This window comes from Myotis daubentonii, chromosome 2 (assembly GCF_963259705.1).
Source record: "Myotis daubentonii chromosome 2, mMyoDau2.1, whole genome shotgun sequence".
Lineage (NCBI taxonomy): Eukaryota > Metazoa > Chordata > Mammalia > Chiroptera > Vespertilionidae > Myotis > Myotis daubentonii.
The window spans coordinates 199,028,822-199,048,538 of record NC_081841.1 but is presented as its reverse complement, the minus strand read 5'-3'; the positions used below and the strand labels follow the sequence as shown (position 1 = coordinate 199,048,538).

The 19,717-nt window shown below is 51.7% G+C and overlaps 1 protein-coding gene across 7 annotated transcripts in view; it reads right to left on the bottom strand.

Moving 5' to 3' along the window:
• FGFR1 (fibroblast growth factor receptor 1) overlaps positions 1-19,717 on the bottom strand; it is a 50,463-nt gene continuing 30,746 nt past the window's right edge. The window contains exons 3-18 of one of the 7 annotated variants that reach the window (XM_059685358.1): positions 16,007-16,273; positions 14,552-14,641; positions 14,113-14,285; positions 12,332-12,455; positions 11,423-11,613; positions 9,391-9,535; positions 7,236-7,438; positions 6,258-6,403; positions 5,930-6,051; positions 5,372-5,482; positions 4,662-4,852; positions 3,753-3,875; positions 3,436-3,506; positions 2,963-3,100; positions 2,662-2,767; positions 1-2,546 (exon numbers count right to left, since the gene is read on the bottom strand). In XM_059685358.1, coding sequence (XP_059541341.1) covers positions 2,370-2,546; positions 2,662-2,767; positions 2,963-3,100; positions 3,436-3,506; positions 3,753-3,875; positions 4,662-4,852; positions 5,372-5,482; positions 5,930-6,051; positions 6,258-6,403; positions 7,236-7,438; positions 9,391-9,535; positions 11,423-11,613; positions 12,332-12,455; positions 14,113-14,285; positions 14,552-14,641; positions 16,007-16,273 — 2,378 coding nt within the window. In that variant the 3' untranslated portion in view covers positions 1-2,369. The remainder of the gene's footprint in view (positions 2,547-2,661; positions 2,768-2,962; positions 3,101-3,435; positions 3,507-3,752; positions 3,876-4,661; positions 4,853-5,371; positions 5,483-5,929; positions 6,052-6,257; positions 6,404-7,235; positions 7,439-9,390; positions 9,536-11,422; positions 11,614-12,331; positions 12,456-14,112; positions 14,286-14,551; positions 14,642-16,006; positions 16,274-19,717) is intronic. The other 6 variants (XM_059685359.1, XM_059685356.1, XM_059685357.1 and 3 more) reach the window with 6 other exon arrangements.

Sequence of the window (19,717 nt, the reverse complement as noted above, 5' to 3'; positions counted from 1 at the left end):
TTATAATAGTGCCTTATATATTTCTCTAGCACCTCTCCCAAAGGGATATAAAGCCCTTCATAGATCATCCATTCTCACAACATTGCTTCAAGGACCAAGGCAGAAATGATCATCCCTATTTTACAAGGAAAGATACCACTAGAAGGTCTGAAAGCAAATGTTTTTAAGAGCTAAAATTCATTTCCTGGCTCTGTTCACCAAATTATGCCTTCATTAAACATAAACACAAACTGTAATAGATTGACAGTTGCATATTTACAGAGACACAAGGAAAGAGAACTAATTTACAATTGTAGCCAACATTGCAGCTGCCAAAAAACCCCCAGCTAGCTCAGAAAGGAACATAGGGCAGCAATCCCATTTTCTCTACAGAAATGAAAGCACAGTGAACTTTCTTCTGTATTCAGCCGTACGGCAAAAAAAGCAAGCTTTCGGTCTAGACGCAGTGGTTCTCAACCTTCTGGCCCTTTAAATACAGTTCCTCATGTTGTGACCCAACCATAAAGTTATTTTCGTTGCTACTTCATAACTGTAATGTTGCTACTGTTATGAATCATAATGTAAATATCTGATATGCAGGATGGTCTTAGGAGACCCTCGTGAAAGGGCCGTTCGACCGCCAAAGGGGTCGCGACCCACAGGTTGAGAACCGCTGGCTAGACTCCACAGGAGCAGGTTGAGCACGGAGCTCGGAGGAGCCAGGACACACTTGGCAAGTGCAGAGACGACCAGCAGGTGGCAGAGGACGTGAATTTCCAAGCTGTCATAAACATTTAGAGCATTTTTTCCTTCCTGAGGGAGGGGGTGGGGTTTGTACAGGAAGAACTATAGGAAGCCAAGATCTGTGATAGTCCCAACGCATGCAGTTTGATCACGTGGGGACTGGTGTGGGGGAGGATCACAAACACAGAGCAGGCTGGAAAACATGAAGCAAGGGACTTTAATGTAGACCTCGTCCTAGGTGACAAGCTTCTCCTTCCACAGCAGCACAAGCAAAACCACACGCACACAGAGGGCGTAGATGCAAATCTGGGTCTGAGTTTCTGCACGCCCCTGTCGGAATCATCCTTAGCTTTCCTCCACCTCTTTAGTTCTACGCCTTGGCTATTCTGAGAGAGGCTCCCAGCTCCCTCTCTGACCCTCTGACCTGCCCGACCCCACCAGTTTCCCCTGAGGAAACAATTTGTGGTTGAGGGCTGCAGGGGGGGTGGTCTTGGCTTTGGCCCAGGCACCTCTGGTGCACTGGCAGGAGGTTCCTGCTCACTACGCAGATGTCTTCTTTTCCTGCCTTTCCAAAAGCATCCAAGAGGTGGGCGTTCTGTCTGGAGGTCTCAGGCCGGGACCTAAAAGGAAGAGGTTAGGGGGAAACTGCAGGGAATGTGCAGGGCCTTCCGGACAGACACAGACCAGGGCCCATCATTTTTGCTCCTTTTCGGTTGACATTCTCTCCCTTGTCACACAGCCCATATAAAAATGAAGCAGCAGCAATTTTTATTTAAGGGACCTAAACTGAAAATAGGTTTAGAACATAATTTAAAAAAATAAAACAGCAAAAGTAGCAAAAAATATATGACCTTTTAAAAAACATTTTCCTTTTTTTTTCTTTTTTCTTTGTTTTTAATATATAGCAACTGATGTCTCCCAGCCACCAGGAGCATCTTACCCAGTGGGTAAATCTCTGGTAACAACCCTTTTAAAAAGACATGTAAATATATACTCAGATTTATACACTTTGTGTTTTCTTCATAGCTATGTACAAAGCCCCCAGTTGGGGCTGGGCCCCAGGGCCACGGCACTGCTCCCAGCCTTCGCCTCCCTGTCCTCTGGTACCAAGTGTTTGGTCAGCAAAGCAAATTAGTATCAGAATTAATAAGCCAATGGCACCATCTCTCTGGAGCAGAGGTTGCCTTCAACCGAGGCCCGAAGCAGAGACTTCCCCTCCCTACTACTGTAGCCTTGAGGCCGAGGCACCTGCTACCGGAACACAAGGGCTTATGGGTGGCGGTGAAGCAGACAAAACCAACACGAGAAAGCTCCGTCAGCTCTCGCCAACCTGCCTGCTCAGCACGCTTACCTCCCACCCCCACCCCTCTAGGCAGTGCCAGGTGGCGGGGAGGGGTCTTGGTCCACCATTGGGGAGGGAACGGAGTGGCCATCAGCAAGTACCAGCCTCCCTACTCCTCTCTCTCATAAGCAGGTTGAGAGGAGGAGGAGGAAGAGAGGCGAACTCAGTGGGGTGAAGGCCTCAGGTAGGCAGCTGGCTCCCGCCAGCAGGGAAGGGGCAAAGGGGAGGCAGTGAATCCTGTGGGGAGTGATGGGTGAGTTACAGCTGATGATGGAGTTTGGGGAGGGCAGTGCTGGGGTGCTAGTCAGCGTCGTTTGAGTCCGCCATTGGCAAGCTGGGCTGGGTGTCGGGGCAGACAGGGCTCCTCAGGCAACGGCTCATGAGAGAAGACAGAATCTTCCCCCGAGGAGCAGGTAGAGCTTCGGGTGTCGGGAAAGCTGGGAGAGTATTGGTCCAGGGGCATGGACAGGTCCAGATACTCCTGTGACGGGAGAAACAGAAGAGCGACGGATCAGCACTCTCCTCCCTAAGGCAGTTAATTCACAGAGACGCACCTAAGTGGTGACGACTGAAGGGCTAGCACGGGACAGCCTCACCTGGTTGGAGGTCAAGGCCACAATGCGGTCCAGGTCTTCTACCAGCTGCTTGAAGGTAGGCCTCTGAGAGGGTACCGCGTGCCAACAATCCCGCATCATCATGTACCTGCGGCAGGATTGTAAGGTCGGGGGAGGAAACACGTAAGTGGAGAGATGAAGTAGCTTACGGAGGAGGAACTGTGGGAGGAGTGACCAGGAGTGGCTGTTTTCTCTGGCCAAACACCCCTTTTCTTCCTCTTCCCGGCAAACCCGCTCGGCCTCCAGGGCCTAGCTCAGGACCTGGGCATCTTCTCATGCTTACAGCTCGTTGGTGCAGTTGCTGGGCTTGTCCATACGATGACCCTCCTTCAGCAGCTTGAACAGCTCCTCCACAGGCACGCCAGGATATGGGGAGCCTCCCAGAGTGAAGATTTCCCACAGGAGCACCCCAAAAGACCACCTGTGGATGAGCACAGAGCCCATGGGTGTTGTGGGCACAGGAATGGGCCAACCTAAAATCCTTTCCATCTCTCCTTCCCCAGCATGTCAGCTACTCATCCCAAAACCACCCTCTCCAATGAAAACCCTTAATTCCCAGGGGAATACCAGGGGGGAGCAGAAAACAGGCCTTTCCACCGCCAGGAACAAAGTAAATGGTTATATACCACATATTGTTTTGTTTTCTCCTCAAAATAGGAGGAGACCCTCTTCAATTCAGAGGGGGAGGACAGGACTCTATTGTACCAGACATTTTCTATCCCAAGTATCCCTGGCAATTGCCCATGTCAAACTCACACATCACTCTGGTGGGTGTAGATCCGGTCAAACAATGCCTCGGGTGCCATCCACTTCACAGGCAGTCGGCCCTGCAAGCAGCATGGGGAAGTTGGGGTGGCCCAGGGCAGAGCAATGAGGGAGTAGGGAGGGAGGGAGGCGGGTACGTGAGGGACTGGACGTGGGAAGGAATGCACACATTCAGCTCATCCCACCCCAGTTTCTCAGGCAAAGCCACCTGCACTGGGCTACAGCAGAGAAGTGCACATGGGAGAAAGCCTGGCACAGCAGAGTCTTGGGGCAGAGGACATGCACCTAGTGGCCTCGTCAGCACTTACATTGGTTGTCTTTTTATAGTAGTCGATGTGGTGAATGTCCCGAGCGAGGCCAAAGTCCGCGATCTTCATCACATTGTCCTCCGTCACCAGGACATTCCTGGCAGCCAGGTCTCGGTGTATGCACTGTGGAGACAGGAGGGGAAGGCGGGAGAGGAAGAGATGGGAGAGAGGAGGGTGGGATGCAGGTGAGGCCATAAAACTGTAGACACGTATCCGCATCCAGCTGTCTGAGTCACACTGCACTCCAGCACTCACTTTGCAGCTGGCAGGCAGGCCCAGCTACTCCCAGGCTTTCTCCTGCTGCACTGCTCACCTCCTAAACATGCCCGTTCCCTGCTACAAGGTCCCTCTTCTCCACTTCAGACTCAGCCATTCAAACACCCCAGCTCCCGGCTTCTCGGTCACTTTAGCAAGGCCCCCCCCCCCCCCCCCGTATTTGCCTCCTCTCCTGGTCTTTCCAACTCTTAGCTTTGGATCTGTACCCGGAAAGGCTGAACCTTGATGCTTCTATCCAATCTATACGGAAGTGTGCTCACAAGCCCCATCTCCCCAGGCCCAGCATAACTGCACGGGGCTGGGGCCCAAAGGCAGCATTTACTGAGCACCCAAAACTGGTCCTTAACACTCGCACTCTTCATATTTCTCCCATAATCGTTACTTTATATTTGAAGAAACATAAAATGTTAAGTAGCTGCCCGAGGCTGCTCAGAAAGTGGCAGTGCACAGATCTGAACCTAGCCCAGGCCACACAGGTTACACTGGCTCTCCAGACTTTGGTGTCTCCTGAGCCTAAGACAGCACATAGGGTCAGTCAGTGCTCAGTCTACCATTCCACCAAGGACAGAGAGTCATAAACTGGACATCTGTTCCTACCCCGACATCACCCAGGGGAGCCGGCAGGTGCCATACCTTCTTGGAGGCGAGATACTCCATGCCTCGGGCCACCTGGTAGGCGCAGGATACCAGGTCCTTGGAGGAGAGCTGCTCCTCGGGGTTGTGGCTGGGGTTGTAACAGTATTCCAGCCCAGGAGGCCTCCGGGCCTGCAGATACTCGCGGAGGTTGCCCTTGGAGGCATACTCCACGATGACGTACAAAGGACCTGGGGGAAGGGGGCGGGTGAGTGTGGATGGAGAGGCCATCAGGCCAGTACGCAGGTTTCACTTCACCTGGAGAAAACCCCACGTCCAATGGCACACCCTGACCTAAGCGCCCCTCTAGGGAACCAGGGAAATTCATTCCACTGCTCAGACAGAGTCAGGGAACTAATTCTTCCCGGCATAGTCCAGAAAGCTACCAAACAAAACTGGGATTAATAGCCCTAATCTAGACCACTATTACTACTCACCTGTTCCTATCCACACAGTGTCTTTGAATCTAGGTACCTGTATTCTCAGATGAATACAAAGGGGAATCAGCTCAGACCCCATACATTCCAACTACTGCTGACCCTGCCTCTCTCCTTATGCCGCTTCCCTACGTGGCTAACAGATGCCTGGTCACCGATACCCCAGCTCAGTATCTTCTCCCTGGCAGATACTGTATGGGAGCAGCAGGCCCAGGTTCCCATCTGAGACCCTCCCCCAGAGCGGGTGGGAGCGCGGCCTGGCTCAGTGCCTACCATCCTGCGTGCAGGCCCCCAGCAGGTTGATGATGTTCTTGTGCTTCCCGATCATCTTCATCATCTCCATTTCTGAGATCAGGTCAGACAGGTCTTTCTCTGTTGCATCCGCTTTGCACACAAACAAGAGAAGGGGAGGAGACTCATTTACTTTGGGAGGGAGGGCGACAGGAGAAAAGCTAAGGGACGGGGATGAGGTGAGGTGTATGCCCAAGGACTCCCTTTTCTCTTCGAGTGGCTTCTCTCCTCCCCTTCCCCTTCCCTCTCATGACAGCCATTGTGGAAATATGCGGCGCTGAGTGGGGCAGCGGATATGGTAAGGACAATTAGCTAGCAATGGAATTTAGAATGAACACCTGACCACTACCCAGGCTGGCCTCAGGTCATGGCACTCCCCGGGGGCAGAGTGCCCCCTCCACTCCCAGGCCACCCTAGATAGGCGTGTAGCAGGCGTGGGCAAGGAAAGAGCACCAGAGAGGGTGTTCCACTTGGCCCAAGGCCCACAGTTCGCTTGGCAAGGGAAGGCGCCGTTTTTACCAGGACGGAAGCATCACTTACACTTCAACATCTTCACAGCCACTTTGGTCACACGGTTGGGTTTGTCCTTGTCCAGGCCAATGGCCTCTGCCAACACCACCTGCCCAAAGCAGCCCTCTCCCAGGGGTTTGCCTAGAACCAGTCTTTGGGGGAAACAAAGGGTGGTGTAAGATGGGGCTGGTGAAGTTCAAGGGCCTCCCATCACTACTTCTCCATATTTCACCCAACTGGGCGGAAATTACTTCTGGGTACACCTGGTGCACCTTCACTCCCTAGAAGGTCTCTGTACATACAACTCCCGCCATCAGAATTACATGCAGGGGACTTCCTCACAAGCTGAGAGAATTACCTGTCTCGAGGCAGCTCCCAGCGAGGGTCTTCGGGAAGCTCATACTCAGAGACCCCAGCCAGCATGGGGGTTCCGCTGGAGGAGAGGCGTGAGGGCCGCACGAGCAGAACCCCAGAGTTCATGGATGCGCTGGAGTCAGCCGACACCTACAGGGAAGCGTTAGGTCACCCTTCTAGCGAGGAGGCGGGGAGTGACGCAGATTCTTCCAACTGCTAGTCAGGGCTTTTCACCAGTGGCAAAGGGATAATCTGTTACCTGATGTCCCTTCCCAGGCAGAGCGGCAGAGAGACCACAAGAGGTCAGAAGGCCGAAGGTCTAAATCGGACTTCTTTTGCCACCAACTAGCCTTACTGGGCTTCAGTTAACTCACCTTTAACATGAACAGACCTTACATACCTCTCCCAAACGGACAGAAATGGTCACTGCAACAACAGCTCTACCCTGTCCTGACTCTGTGAAAACCCTGCCTCTGATCATGGATTTCTAACTTTCAAAGCGCCTCCCATAATTAGCATAGTTCTGCATGAACGTTCCCTCCTCTTACGGCCTTCACCTTCTGTTCCAGTTCCTTGGAGGAGGGGAGGGTGGGCACACAGGAGAGGGCATCTTGGGACCCAATTCAGGTCTTCCTTTCTATTCTGTATCCTTGCACCTCTAACTGGCCTTTGAGGATAGTTCCAACGTGCAGTAGCCAATGCACATTTGCCCCAGCTAGGACTTTCTCCCGATCCATGTGCCAGGTGGGCAGGGGACTTGCAGCTGGGGTATGGTGGGCATCTGGAATTCATGGGCTGGGCACCCGACAAGGGAGCACCTGGGTCAGGACATTCCCCTGCCCCTGGCCCACAGCCAGAAAGCAAAGCTGGAAGCAGCAGGCTGGGGACAGTGGGGAGGCAGGCAGTTAGGGGTTCCTCGAGAAGCCCCTGGGGGCACAGGGAGAGAAGGGAGGCAGAGCGTGCAAATCCCCTATCTACTTTCTGTTACCTGTCTGCGCAGAGGAATGCTCTTGGCAAGCTTATGCACGGCCATCTGGCTATGGAAGTCGCTCTTCTTGGTGCCACTCTTCATCTTGTAGATGATGACAGACCCCACCATGCAGGAGATGAGGAAGGCCCCCGTGCAGTAGATGATGATCTCCAGGTACAGGGGCGAGGTCATCACTGCGGGTCTCTCTTCCAGGGCTGAGTCAGTGTGAATAGGGTGTTAGCAAGCTCCGGGGGCCCAGCCACTAGCTCCTAGCTCCTAGCTCCATAGAACAAACAACACCCATCTCCTTTCCTCTGGGGATCTTGAGGGCAGAGAAGAATCCTAGCTAGGATTGGGGCTCTGGCATGGAGCAGATCAGATATCTCGTGCTCCTTGGAGCTTGCTGATCCTGACCCGAATCCTCCAGGAGGGATGAGCTAGAACCATCTTGCTACACGTGGCCCATCCTCATTAATTCAGGAGCCCTTTGCTCAGCTGGACTGCTGGGCTACATGGGAACCAGGTACCCTGCAAAGGGCGGATGACATCCCTCTCAGCCTCCTCATGAAAGCACGTGGCCCTTCTCTGCAGCGCCTCAGCTCGGTGTGCACACACCTATCACCTGGGGCAGACTGACCATCTTGTCTCTGACGGTCTGAGGGTGGGGATGGCACCTTGGTTATTTTTCTGTAGTCCACAGCGCCTGGCTTATAGTGGCACTTGCAGGAGGACAAATGAGGGTGGGAGGAAAGAGTGTGCCTATGTCCTCACTTAATATCTCACCTTTCACTTCTGTCGTGTCTCAGGTCAGATGTGTAAATATTTACACCTAGCCAAACCACAGGCAAAACTGACTAATTTCCCAATGTGTCTGCACTGCTCGAGATGAGAAGTGTAAATGTTTCTGCAGTTCTTGGGAATACTACCCACAGCCCCTAACTCCTCAAACTGAGGGGGCATGCTCTATTCTGTTCTTCCATCTTCCACTTAGAATTCACCCCGTTCCCACAGAGACCCATCCATTCAATGCACTGTTCCCTCCCACATGAGAATGGGTTACATCCAGCACCCACAGCGCTGGCTGCGGAGAACACACCATCCTCACCAGTGTGCACATCCCGTTTCCTTCCACAGCCTTCCCCCAACCCTCCCCTTTAAAACACTCCAGCCAGCCCAGAGGCAAGCCCACTGGGGACCTCCCCCAAGAGGCACTGGTGTGACCCTGACTGAGCCCCAAGAGAACTTCAGGCCTGACAAGGAGACTGCAGAGCTGATACCAAGAAGTGTTTCTGTTTTTCTCTTTCCCCAGCATTGAGAAACGAAGACAAGTGAGTGGGAGCACACGCTGACAAAGACAGTGACAACGACAAAAACAGAACACTTCTCTGCCTCGAGCAGGGGCGTTATCAGACCCTGGAGGGCAAGCAGGGCAGAGGAGGAGGGAGAAGAGAGGGCAGTGTGAGCAGCAACAAGAACAGCACAGAGCCCAGACCCACATGCAGGACCCTCAGAGAGGCAGCGACAACCAACTCCAGCCCTGCAGTCACCAGCCCACCACCCGGAACGGGCTGCGGGCTCCTTCCTTCCTGGCCCAACACACAGACTCAAAGAGGATACACAGGCACCAGCAGCCCCGTGACTAGGCCTCACTCAGCTCAAGTCGACTCAACTGGGTGGAACCTCTCCCGAGATCAGAGGGCAGCCGTACAGGAGGCTGGGCTAGCACTGCTAGCAAGCCCCTCTTTAGAGTGCCTACACTCAGTTAAAGGAGAAGTGGGGCCCTCTCTGAGACTTTGGGGGGCTGGACAAAATGGGCCAGACAAGTCAGGGACAGTCGCTGGACTGAAGGATGGAAGGAGCCTGCCCTGGAGGAGAGCCCAGTCAAGGTTAAATCCAGATCTCATGCATGCATTACGTGGGCCCAGGGGAGAGCCAGATGCAGGTGTACAGGTGGGAGGCCTCCGTGTTCTTGCAAACGAGGAAAGCTCCTGTGGGAGCCTGAGGAATCGGCTCTCATGGTTGGACAAATGGCTGGAGCCGCCTACCGGCCCCCTGGAGCCCATTCCTCGACCTCTCCTGCCTCTGTGTCTCCCCCAGCCCCGCAATGCATGGTCCCCCCGTGCCCGTGGCGAGGGCAGGACATCGAGAGGAGAAGTACAGTGTATACCTTCCAGAACGGTCAACCATGCAGAGTGATGGGAGAGTCCGATAGAGTTACCCGCCAAGCACGTATACTCCCCCGCGTCCTCAAAGGAGACATTCCTTAAGTGAAGCACTTCCATCTCTTTGTCGGTGGTATTAACTCCGGCAGTCTAGAAGAGACAACGGAAGCAAAATGGACAAGCACCGGACGTGAGACCTCTAAGAGACACAGAGAGAGGGAGGAAGAAAGAGGGGGTGGATAACCAGAGGAAGAGATGCTCCCCAGCGTCTCCTTTGCGACAACGAACAAACAAAACCACCAGGCAGCGAGACCTGTTAGAGGAAGAGAGTGAGACCCTGAGGAGGAACTCTGGCAGACCTGCGACGCCGCGGGCTGGTTACGACCCTTCACCAGACGCTGGCAGCCCCTGGCCCATCCAAGCATGCGGGCGGTGGGCAGCATGGAGAAATGGGGCCCGGCGGGTGGGGGGGCTGTTTGGTTTCAGGTAAAGAAAGTCAAAGGGCACACACAGGAGGGATGGAAAGGGTGCTGCAGTCACACACACACACGCGCGCGCGCGCACACACGCACACACACACACACACACACACACACACACACGGCCTGAGGGTGGTGGTTCTCTACGGAATGCCTGGTCCCTTCTCATACCCACCACTCAGACCTCCAGGCTGCACGAATGTAGTGCAGCAAGACTGTCCTGTGAATGCACACATAGCCAAGGGACACACAGGAGGCACAGAGGGAGCAGACACCAACACAGTACCAAACCAAACCAGCCTCCCAGGCCGGGTATTTTTCCATGGCTCTGGGCACTAGAAACACAGCAGGATAACAGGGAGAGCTGGGTGCTGGCTTCCCCACCGGCCCCAGCAGCTTGGGCCCGAAGTCAAATTCCCAGCACAGGGCCCCATCCATCTCCCCATTACCTTTTGCCACAGGTCTGGTGACAGTGAGCCACGCAGACTGGTTAGCTTCACCAATATAATTGGAAACCTTACACACATACTCCCCGCTTTGGGCCTCTGTCACATTGAACAGGGTCAGCACTTCCGCATCCGAGCTATTAATCCCCGAATGCTGGAACAAACCAACGACACGCCAGTCAGTTGGGCAAACACTGAGATGTGGCCATACTTTGCTCCCATGTGATGTGAAGACAGGGAGCTAAGGCAACGGAGACACTGAGATTTATCATCTTCCCCTTTTTAGGAGGACAAAAGAGGTCTGAAGCATTTGACTGCAAAATAAACTTAAAAAAAAAAAGCACTGCCCCCAATCAAATGCTGTTTATACTGAACAAGACCACGGCAGGGACTATGAATGGCCAGGGACAGTCCGTTTCCCACACCGCAGTTCAGCACCGGTAGTGAAGAGAAGGGATGGCCAGTAAATCTCTGGGACAGCCGAGTGAGGGGAGGATGAGGTCTAACTCTGGGACCAGGAGGTAAACCACTTTCCCAGCTTCTGGTTACTTCCTGTTGCAAGATCCACTGGAGAATTAGGCAATTACCTTCCCTGGATTAATGGAGCATTCAGGGACAATCAAATGTCTGGGAGTGACAGGAAAAAGGAAGAAAATGCCATTACTCCTCATGCTGCTTAGAATTTACCTGTGGCATTTGCTGTTTCAACTCTAATTAAGCCGTGCCCTTATCAGTCACCCTACTTGCCAGAAAGAACGTGACTTGGAAAAGAGGACCGAGACGGGGAAATGCTTGCTGGAAGGGCTATGGTCCTGAGCAACGGGGAAGCGGGCCTCCGAAGGCCTTCCTTGAGTAGCTGACCCAGAAGTCACTCTCAAAGGTCTTCAGGAACCAGCAATGCCCAACCACCTCCCATCACACCTCCATTCTGTGACCTGTCACTAGTCCTGGGGAACGCGGCTAGGTCCCTATTTAAGATGGAGCATGTGCGCCAAAAGGGTAAGGGATGAGTCCCAGTCGTGGGCATGGAGCCAGGCCACAGCCACTTGGGTCCCAGGAAATACTGGTCTCCTTCCCAGCAGCCAGCCCGCGGAGACTGGGGTCAAGGTTACCTTCAAGATCTGGACATAAGGCAGGTTGTCCGGACCAATCTTACTCCCATTCACCTCGATGTGCTTTAGCCACTGGATGTGGGGCTGTGGGTCACTGTACACCTTACACATGAACTCCACATTACTGCCCAGGGCCACGGTCTTGTTGGCAGGCAACCCTGCCTGCAGGATGGGCCGGTGAGGGGACCGCTCTGTGGAGGAAGGGAGAGGACAGGCTTGTCAGGAATGCTGACAGCATCCCAAAGACCACAAAGGGAAGTCACTTAGCCTCTTGCTGTTACGAGTGTGGTCCCAGAGAAGCAGCCTACAAGCTTGTTGGAAATGCTGGGTGGCCCAGAAGCTTCTTTTTAGACCATCTCCTCAAAACCAAGACAGAATGCTGGTTGTGAAACTCTTTACCTTAGGATTCCTAGAATGAGATTCAGACCGTCTACAGGGAACAGGCAGTCAGAACAGCCCCTCAGGTCTCAGGCGATGCCCTGGTGTCAGCATGGACCTCCCTGAGCCCGTTTGTTCTGTCCAGCAGGAATAACAGTGCCTGCCTTGCGGGGGTGCCAGGAGAATTGCAGGTGGCGTGTTTAAGTGTGTAGCACACTGCTGACATTCACGAAGCAAGAGCCACTGTTAGGCTGAATTTCACATCCCTACTCCAGTCACCTCTTTCAGGAGAGACTCTCAACAGCACCTTTCCCTTTGTGTAGTGAGTCATAGCACTATCCGATCCTCTTGACTCTATTTACAGATACGTGAGGCACAAAGAGGAAAGTGACCTGCTTACAGTGACAGAGCTATAAAGTGCCTTCACCATCCTGGCTCTATCCCTAACTAAAGCTGGATCTCATGGCTGGTTTCTCAACGCCCCTGCTCTCTCTCCTCTAAGCTCCCTCCTGCCGCCATTGGCATTCTTACCCACAACGTCAAGCTGGTAGGTGTGGTTAATGCTGCCATACTCGTTTTCCACAATGCAGGTGTAGTTGCCCTTATCAGAAGGCACCACGGAGTCCATGATGATGCTCCAGGTGGCATAACGGACCTGAGGGGAGACATGCCGAAGGGCTCCACTGAGGGTGCGGAGGAAAATGCAGGCAGAAGCCGCATGGCGGCATGGGCGCCCCCTGGCACTCACCCTCCAATCTGAGCAGAGCACAGGGCCCATGCAGCGCGGGGAGACAGGACAAGGCAGGTCTGCCCACCCCAGCCCATTCACACTCAAACTCTGGATGTCTGTCCACAACAGCCAAGGCCATCATAACCTGGACAAATGTGCCTTCTGCACTCCCCCAAATACACCGGGAACTTTCCCAAATGCTGTGCTCTATCCAGGCTGTTCCTGTGCGGGTCTGGCTCCCTGGGAAGAGCCTGGCCCTGTCTGCCCTTGATGTCTCACTTCAAAAGCCGGCTCCTCCAGCCTGATCAGGGGTCAGCATTGTTCTCACTGTCCCTCTAATGAAACACTGGTCACAGCCTGCTTTTCATGACAGTGCTCATGGACACCTGCCCTCCTGAGACTGAAATGCTTTACGGCAGGAGCGCTGTCTTGTACCATTCACAGCACAGTGTCTTATACATAGCAACATTTAAAACGGTCCCTATTTTTCCTGCTCTCCAGTTCTTTTCTTAATAGGATTAATGAGAAAAGAGCAGCGAGGTGGGGATGGGAGAGAAACAGCGACTATGAGGAGGATCAGAGACTCTAAAAAAGAGGTTCCAATGAAGATGTTCTCCCTACAATGTAGATGGGCAGAGAACATGGACAATTTACACAACAGGAAATGGAAATTGTTCATTAACATAAGAAAATTCTAAGTCTGTTGACAAGCAAAATAACACACAAGAAAACAAGATATTTTCACTTATCAAATCTGGGGGCAAAGGTCTAGTGAGCTTATTCTCATGCTTTGTTATGGGAAGGCGAATTAATTTCTCTTTTTAAAAAAGTAATTGTTACCACAATAAAATAAAATTTAAAAATAAAATAAGGCTATACTCAACTCATTACCCATATCATCCTCCATTAGAGCAAATGTCACAATAAAAATGTTATATCTTCCCATTGTATTTTGAACTCTCTCTTGCCTAGTATACTCTCTGGAAAGACATGTGTTCAAAGAAATGTTCATGTAATAAATGAATGTGAATAAATAAAAAAAAAATCTAATTACCAGGAAAAAGGTAACTGAGTAATATGCATTAAGGGCTTAAAGAAAATGCTAGCACTTTGAATTAGTAATTTCACTTCTAGCAATCCTAAGGAAAAACATTTAAAAATGCCGACAAACATTTAAGTACAAAGATCCTAACTGTGATATTAATTATAATATTGAAAAACTAGAAAACAACTAGTAGCACAAAATAGTTCATCAAATTACTGGACATTTTAATAATGGAATATTACGCACTTGTGAAAAGTTATCTTTAAAATGCATGGCAAGAGACTCTTTCTACAATGTTAACATGTGACAAGGTAAGAAAGTACATACACGGTGAAATTAACTAACTAAAAACCATATACAGAGAAAAAAGACTGAAAAATTCCACTCCATTGGCACATTTTTGTATTTGAAATGTTTATAAAATGTGTTACTTCTATAGTTAGAAAGCATTATTTGAAACACATAAAGGCATAGAATAAGGATTTCTTTAACCAGCTTCTGCCGTCTCTGCTCCAACGCCCATACAGACACACATACCTTGTAGCCTCCAATCCTGTGGTCAGGTTTGAATTCTTTGCCATTTTTCAACCAGCGCAGGGTGGGGTTAGGAGTCCCACTGGAAGGGCATTTGAACTTTACTGTTTTGGCAGCTGGTACTGCATGCAGTTTCTTTTCCATTTTTTCTGGAGACGTCCAGTACGGAGCCACGGCTGCCCAGGAAAAGCCAAGAGAGACAGGCGGGGCTGGTCAGGCTCAGGAGCAAGGGCCCAGGCCAGGACCTGGAGACACCCTGCCTACCGCCCAACACTTGTGAACAATGCCTGCACTGATCAGGATGCCCAAGGGATCCCACGGCCAAGCATCGTCACTCCATGTGCCCGCTCCTCCTCCCGTGCTCCAATCACCTGAACTCCCCCTTCCCACCCAACCCAACAGCCAGACCCAAAGGGCAGGAAGGTACGAAACAGTGTCTCACGCATACGGTTTGGTTTGGTGTTGTCTGTCTCTTTCTCCTCTGAAGAGGAGTCGTCATCGTCATCGTCGTCCTCCGAGGAGGGGAGAGCATCTACGAGAAGGAGAAGGGGCTCTGAGGTCCCTCCAGAGGGAGAGGTTCCTCTAGATTTCCATCCATACCAACAGCCCCTCCACATACTAGTACAGGCCAGTCCAGTGATAGATGAACGCAGACACCTTCCCCATACCGACCCCCAGGCCCTCAGCGATCTCTCTCTGTCAGTGGGAGAGAAACGGTTCACTAAGAACTGCACGCTCTATGCTTGTCCCTTTCCTTCCCCAACCTAACTCACTGCCCCTCTCTGCCCAGAGCTCTTTACACTTCATCAGGGGCAGCGGGCCTCTTTAATTTAATACCACCCCGCATTCAGAGGCTCTCCCTGCTCATGGTACCACTGGATGTGCTGGGTTTCGGAACTAGCACCCAGGAAACCTGTATCCTCCTTGGCCTGCTAACCATTGGGAAATCAGACAGATCTAGACACACTGAGGCCAGAAGCTATGTCCAAAGCCATGAACAACTTACAGTTGGAACTTTTCTAGCATGCATCTGCTAAGGTTTGGAAGCTGCTCTTTTTGCCAGAGCAGATAGGGAGCCTAATACACAGTCCACAGCTGCCATCACCTCTCCCCAACAAGTATCCATCCCTTTTAAGAGGTTCGACACACATGTGACCACCAATCGGGGCTTATGCCAGATCTTTCCCTAGTCCTTGCTAGCGCTTTTGGTGTCTGGAGGGAAACAGAGGTGTCAAGTCCCTGTTAGGGGCAGGTTCTAGAGGACGCCCAAGTGGGGCAGGTGCCAAGCGTGCACCCGGAGATTCACAAATGGCATAAAGGAAATTTCAATTCTATTCTGTTTCATCCTGCTTTTGTGAAAGTTGCATTCTAAACGTGGCAGATTCCCAAAGTCACAGAGCTCTAGGGTTCCCTGGCTGCCCTAATTGCTCCAGAAGCTGGGGGACAGATCTTTTCTGTAACCCCTGTGGATATGGCGGTGCATCTGGATCCTTCCCCATCACAGCGGGGACCTCACAACGTTTTCTGGGGCTCTAATCACTAAACCAAGCACCAAGCCCAAATGGCAAGGGAATGACAGGGTGGAAGCTGGCTGAGCCCTATGCAGCACCCTGGAATCTGGGCCAGCTGTGGTGGAGAAACCAGTGGTCGACTGCCCCAAGAGTATCAGCAATCACCTCCCAGGTAGACCTGAGAAGCCTGGGGCCCACACCCCCTGGCCACCCCTCTGAGAGCTAAGCCGCGGCGGGCAGGGAGCAGTGTTAGTGGGCAGCAGTTTCTGAAGCAGAATGGGGGGCAGGTCATGGAAGGGGAGGAGATTCACCTCCCCCTGAGACTAGCAGAGAGGGGTGGGAGGGGGGAACCAGGAAGAAGGTGAGGGCAGGGCATGGCTACCAACCTGAGACATTGACGGAGAAGTAGGTGGTGTCGCTGCCCGAGGGGCTGCTGGTCACGCAAGCGTAGAGGCCGGAGTCAGCGGGCACAGAATCCCGCACCTCCACCTCCTCCCCTGTGATGCGGGTACGGTTGCTTTCCACCAGCTGCACCCCGTCCCGCAGCCAGTTGATGCTCTGGACATCGTCCCGCAGCCGACAGCGGAGCTGCAGCAGGTCACCAGGGTGGACCAGGAAGGACTCCACTTCCACAGGGGCTCCCCAGGGCTGGGCTGCAGCCACCACAGGGGCCGGGAAGAGGAACCAAGGGACCGGAGAGGAAGAGAGGGAGAGGGGAGGAGGGAGAGACAAAGGGAATTACGCTAGAGGCACTGAGCTGCCACATCCCAGGGGCCACAGAGCTGGGGAGGTGGGGACTGGAATATGGGTCAGTCAGGAAATGGCTGGCTACCTGGGAACCCCCATCTCTTCTTCTCTACCCCCCTCTTCCAAAAGTCAAAGGTAGAAAGAGGAAAAGTTAGGAAGCAGCTGCAGCAGCATTAAGCGGTTCACATTTCATTTCCCTCCATCCTAGGGGGACACGGCCAGCCCTTCCCAGGACTTCTCTGTGTCCAGAGTGGCCCCTCCCCACACACTCAGTTCCCTGCCAAGAATGGCCACTTTCCAGAGAAACACCCCATTTCCTTTTGGCTAGGTCAGCCTTTCCCCTTTCCCCGAGTAACAGCTGAACAAACCCCAAACCCTCAAAAATCTAGCAGCCCCTACCCAAGGTGAGAGAAGGCAATGTGTCAACCAGGCAGCTCTTGGTTCAAGTGATGGCGGGGTGGGGTTCTGGTCCCCCAATGAGTCAGATGCATAAGAAGAATATGGGGGAGAGAAAGCCCAGCAGAGGTCAGCTCAGGGGAGCCCCTAGCTAACAGGTGTCAGGCTAGAAGACTCGGAGCTTTTGCCTATATTAGGAATGGAGGCCTGCAGCTGCCACCAAACCCACACTTGTGCTGGCAGCCTAAGCCGGTGCACACAAAGCTCTTTTCTCCTCCCCACTGCCGGGCTCCCCCCCTAACCGCCCCCCACCTTCCCCTCCTGCTCCCCTCCCACGACACACATGTCCAGTCTCCCTCACCTCCCTTTCCCTGGAGCCCATGTGGTTCACAACTCCCAAGATCTGATGGGATCCTGTCCATATACCCATCCCTCTCACCAACAGCTCCACACTCACACTGACAAGAGAGCCTAAAGCTAGACACACCCAGGAGTCCACCATGCCGGGCAGTTCCCCATCTCCTGAGCACCCCCCTCTTCACTAACCAGGGGGAAATGCAGATTCTATTTCCCTTTAAGAGCTGCAGGTGTGCTCTTGGCGTCTTCTGCAAGTGTCCACCCCACCAAAGAAGTGCTGGTGGCAGCTCAGATCTACCACCTGACTTAGTCTCCACTGTCTGGGGAAGCCTTATTTCTCACCCCGGTTCACCATCAGAGGCTCACACCGGGGACTCTTCACATACCCCGCCCCCTGCAGGCCTCATGTCTCTACCTAGTTCTGTTCACTCACCCTCCAGGTCTCAGCCCAGCTGGTAGCTCTGTCCCAAAGCCTCTTCCGACTCTGTTGGGGTCAGGGGCCCTCCCATCACATCTGTCACACTGAAGAAAAGCCCCTTTCTCAACTGAGTTGTGAGGGTAGGGACGTGACATATGTACCTTTAAATCCCCAACACCCAGTATGGCGCCCGGCACACAAGAATTGCCCAATAAATGCTTGCTGGATAATGCAAGAATGACACATTCACAGCCACACTGTCCCTTCATTGCCTTCCTTTGTAAGTTCCCTTTCCTCCTTCACCACCCTCATTTTACAGAACTCATCCTGAAGTGCTAAACAGGTGTCCACTAGAAACCTTGCGAATGAAGAAGACAGGTGGCACCAGGGAGCAATTTTCCTCAGTGGGGCCTCAAAGCAGGCTTTGGTGCCAAGGCTGCAACCCAAGGGCTCTATCTTAAATATTGGGTAAATACTGAGTCATCAAAAGGGGGGTGTTGCTTTGAAAGGGTTTGGAAACCACTAGGTTAGCATTCACATTTATTTTTGTGAATCGGGTCAAGAAGAACACCAACCACAAAGGTGAGCAGACCACACAACTGATTAAAAATAAGCTTTTGTGGCTCCTAAAAAAAAAAATGTGATTCTTTCCATTTTTAACGGTTTGTGGTTTTGCCAAAAGAAAGTAGAAGAAAAGGAGTTCAGACTTGACCCTTAAGGAAACAGCAGACACTCCTATTGATCCAATCTCATTTCCCTTCAGTGACCTCACAGATTAAACATTTTGCAGCTCGTGATCTGTACCAGCCGTTGGTCAAACAGTAAACTCAGTCAACTCAAATTCTTCGTCGCTGGCATCACAGCCTATTTTGACAGGCCCCAGAGACAAAAAGGTAGCAAGGAGAACATGGGCATGTCCCCAGGAGGAAGCAGGAAAGGGACCTGGCCCTGCTGGGACTGGCTCTGGCTGATTCCAGCTTGGATTCCTAACTTCCCACTCATCCCAACCAGGATGTGCAAACAAACCTCTTCTGCATGATCTACAAAAAGCCTCTAAACCTGCTTTCTTTTTCTTGCCCCCGGAGTTCAAACTCACCCTGATGCTCCAGGCCGTGGTGCGCTATGTCTATTATGCTCCTAATTAAGATCCTACATTGTGGGGCCCTGGCTGGTAGCTCAGTGGGTTAGAGCAGTGGTTGGCAAACTCGTTAGTCAACAGAGCCAAATATGAACAGTACAACGATTGAAATTTCTTTTGAGAGCCAAATTTTTTAAACTTAAACTATATAGGTAGGTACATTGTTATTAACTTAATTAGGGTACTCCTAAGGCTTAGGAAGAGCCACACTCGAGGGGCCAAAGAGCCGCATGTGGCTCATGAGCCACAGTTTGCCGACCACGGGGTTAGAGCATTGTCTCCATATGCCAAGGTTGTGGGTCAGGGGACAAATAAGAAGCAACCAATGAATGCATAAATAAGGGGAATGACAAATCAATGTTTCTCTCTCTCTCTCTCTCTCTCTCTCTCTCTCTCTCTCTCTCCCATTCCTTCTCTCTCTAAAATCAATAAATGATTTTTTTTTTAAAGTTTACACTGTGTATAGAGGATAAAATCTAAAGCCCTGCTTGATATCCAAGGTTCCTCACAATCTATTCCCACCTCTCCATGCAACCTTCTTTTCCCTACCTTCCACTCCAGGTCTGGCTGTTCTCTTCACCAAATGCATTCTCCCCCCACAACAAAACTTACTTCTGCTCAAGCCTGTCAGCCATCTCTCTAGAGTCCTCCTACTCTACCCTACTCAAAGCGCATCATCAAAGACATCCAGGAAGCCTTCTGTTGGCACTAGTGTCTCAACCCTAATTTTCTGTAAAACAGGTACTCCCTGAACCGAACAAAATTGCACTCAATTGCATATCATCTTATATGGTTTCTTTTGTAAACACCTTTATTGAGATATAATCCATATACCATAAAATTCACGCATTTAAATCATACAGGGGTGGGAAAAAGTAGGTTTACAGTTGCTCGTATGACAAATAATACAATAATAAATAAATAATAATATAAGAATAAACTTTTTCACACTCACAACTGTAAACCTACTTCTGCCCACCCCTGTATAATTCAATGCTTTTTAGTATATCCATAGTTATGGATATACTAAATTAATTTTAG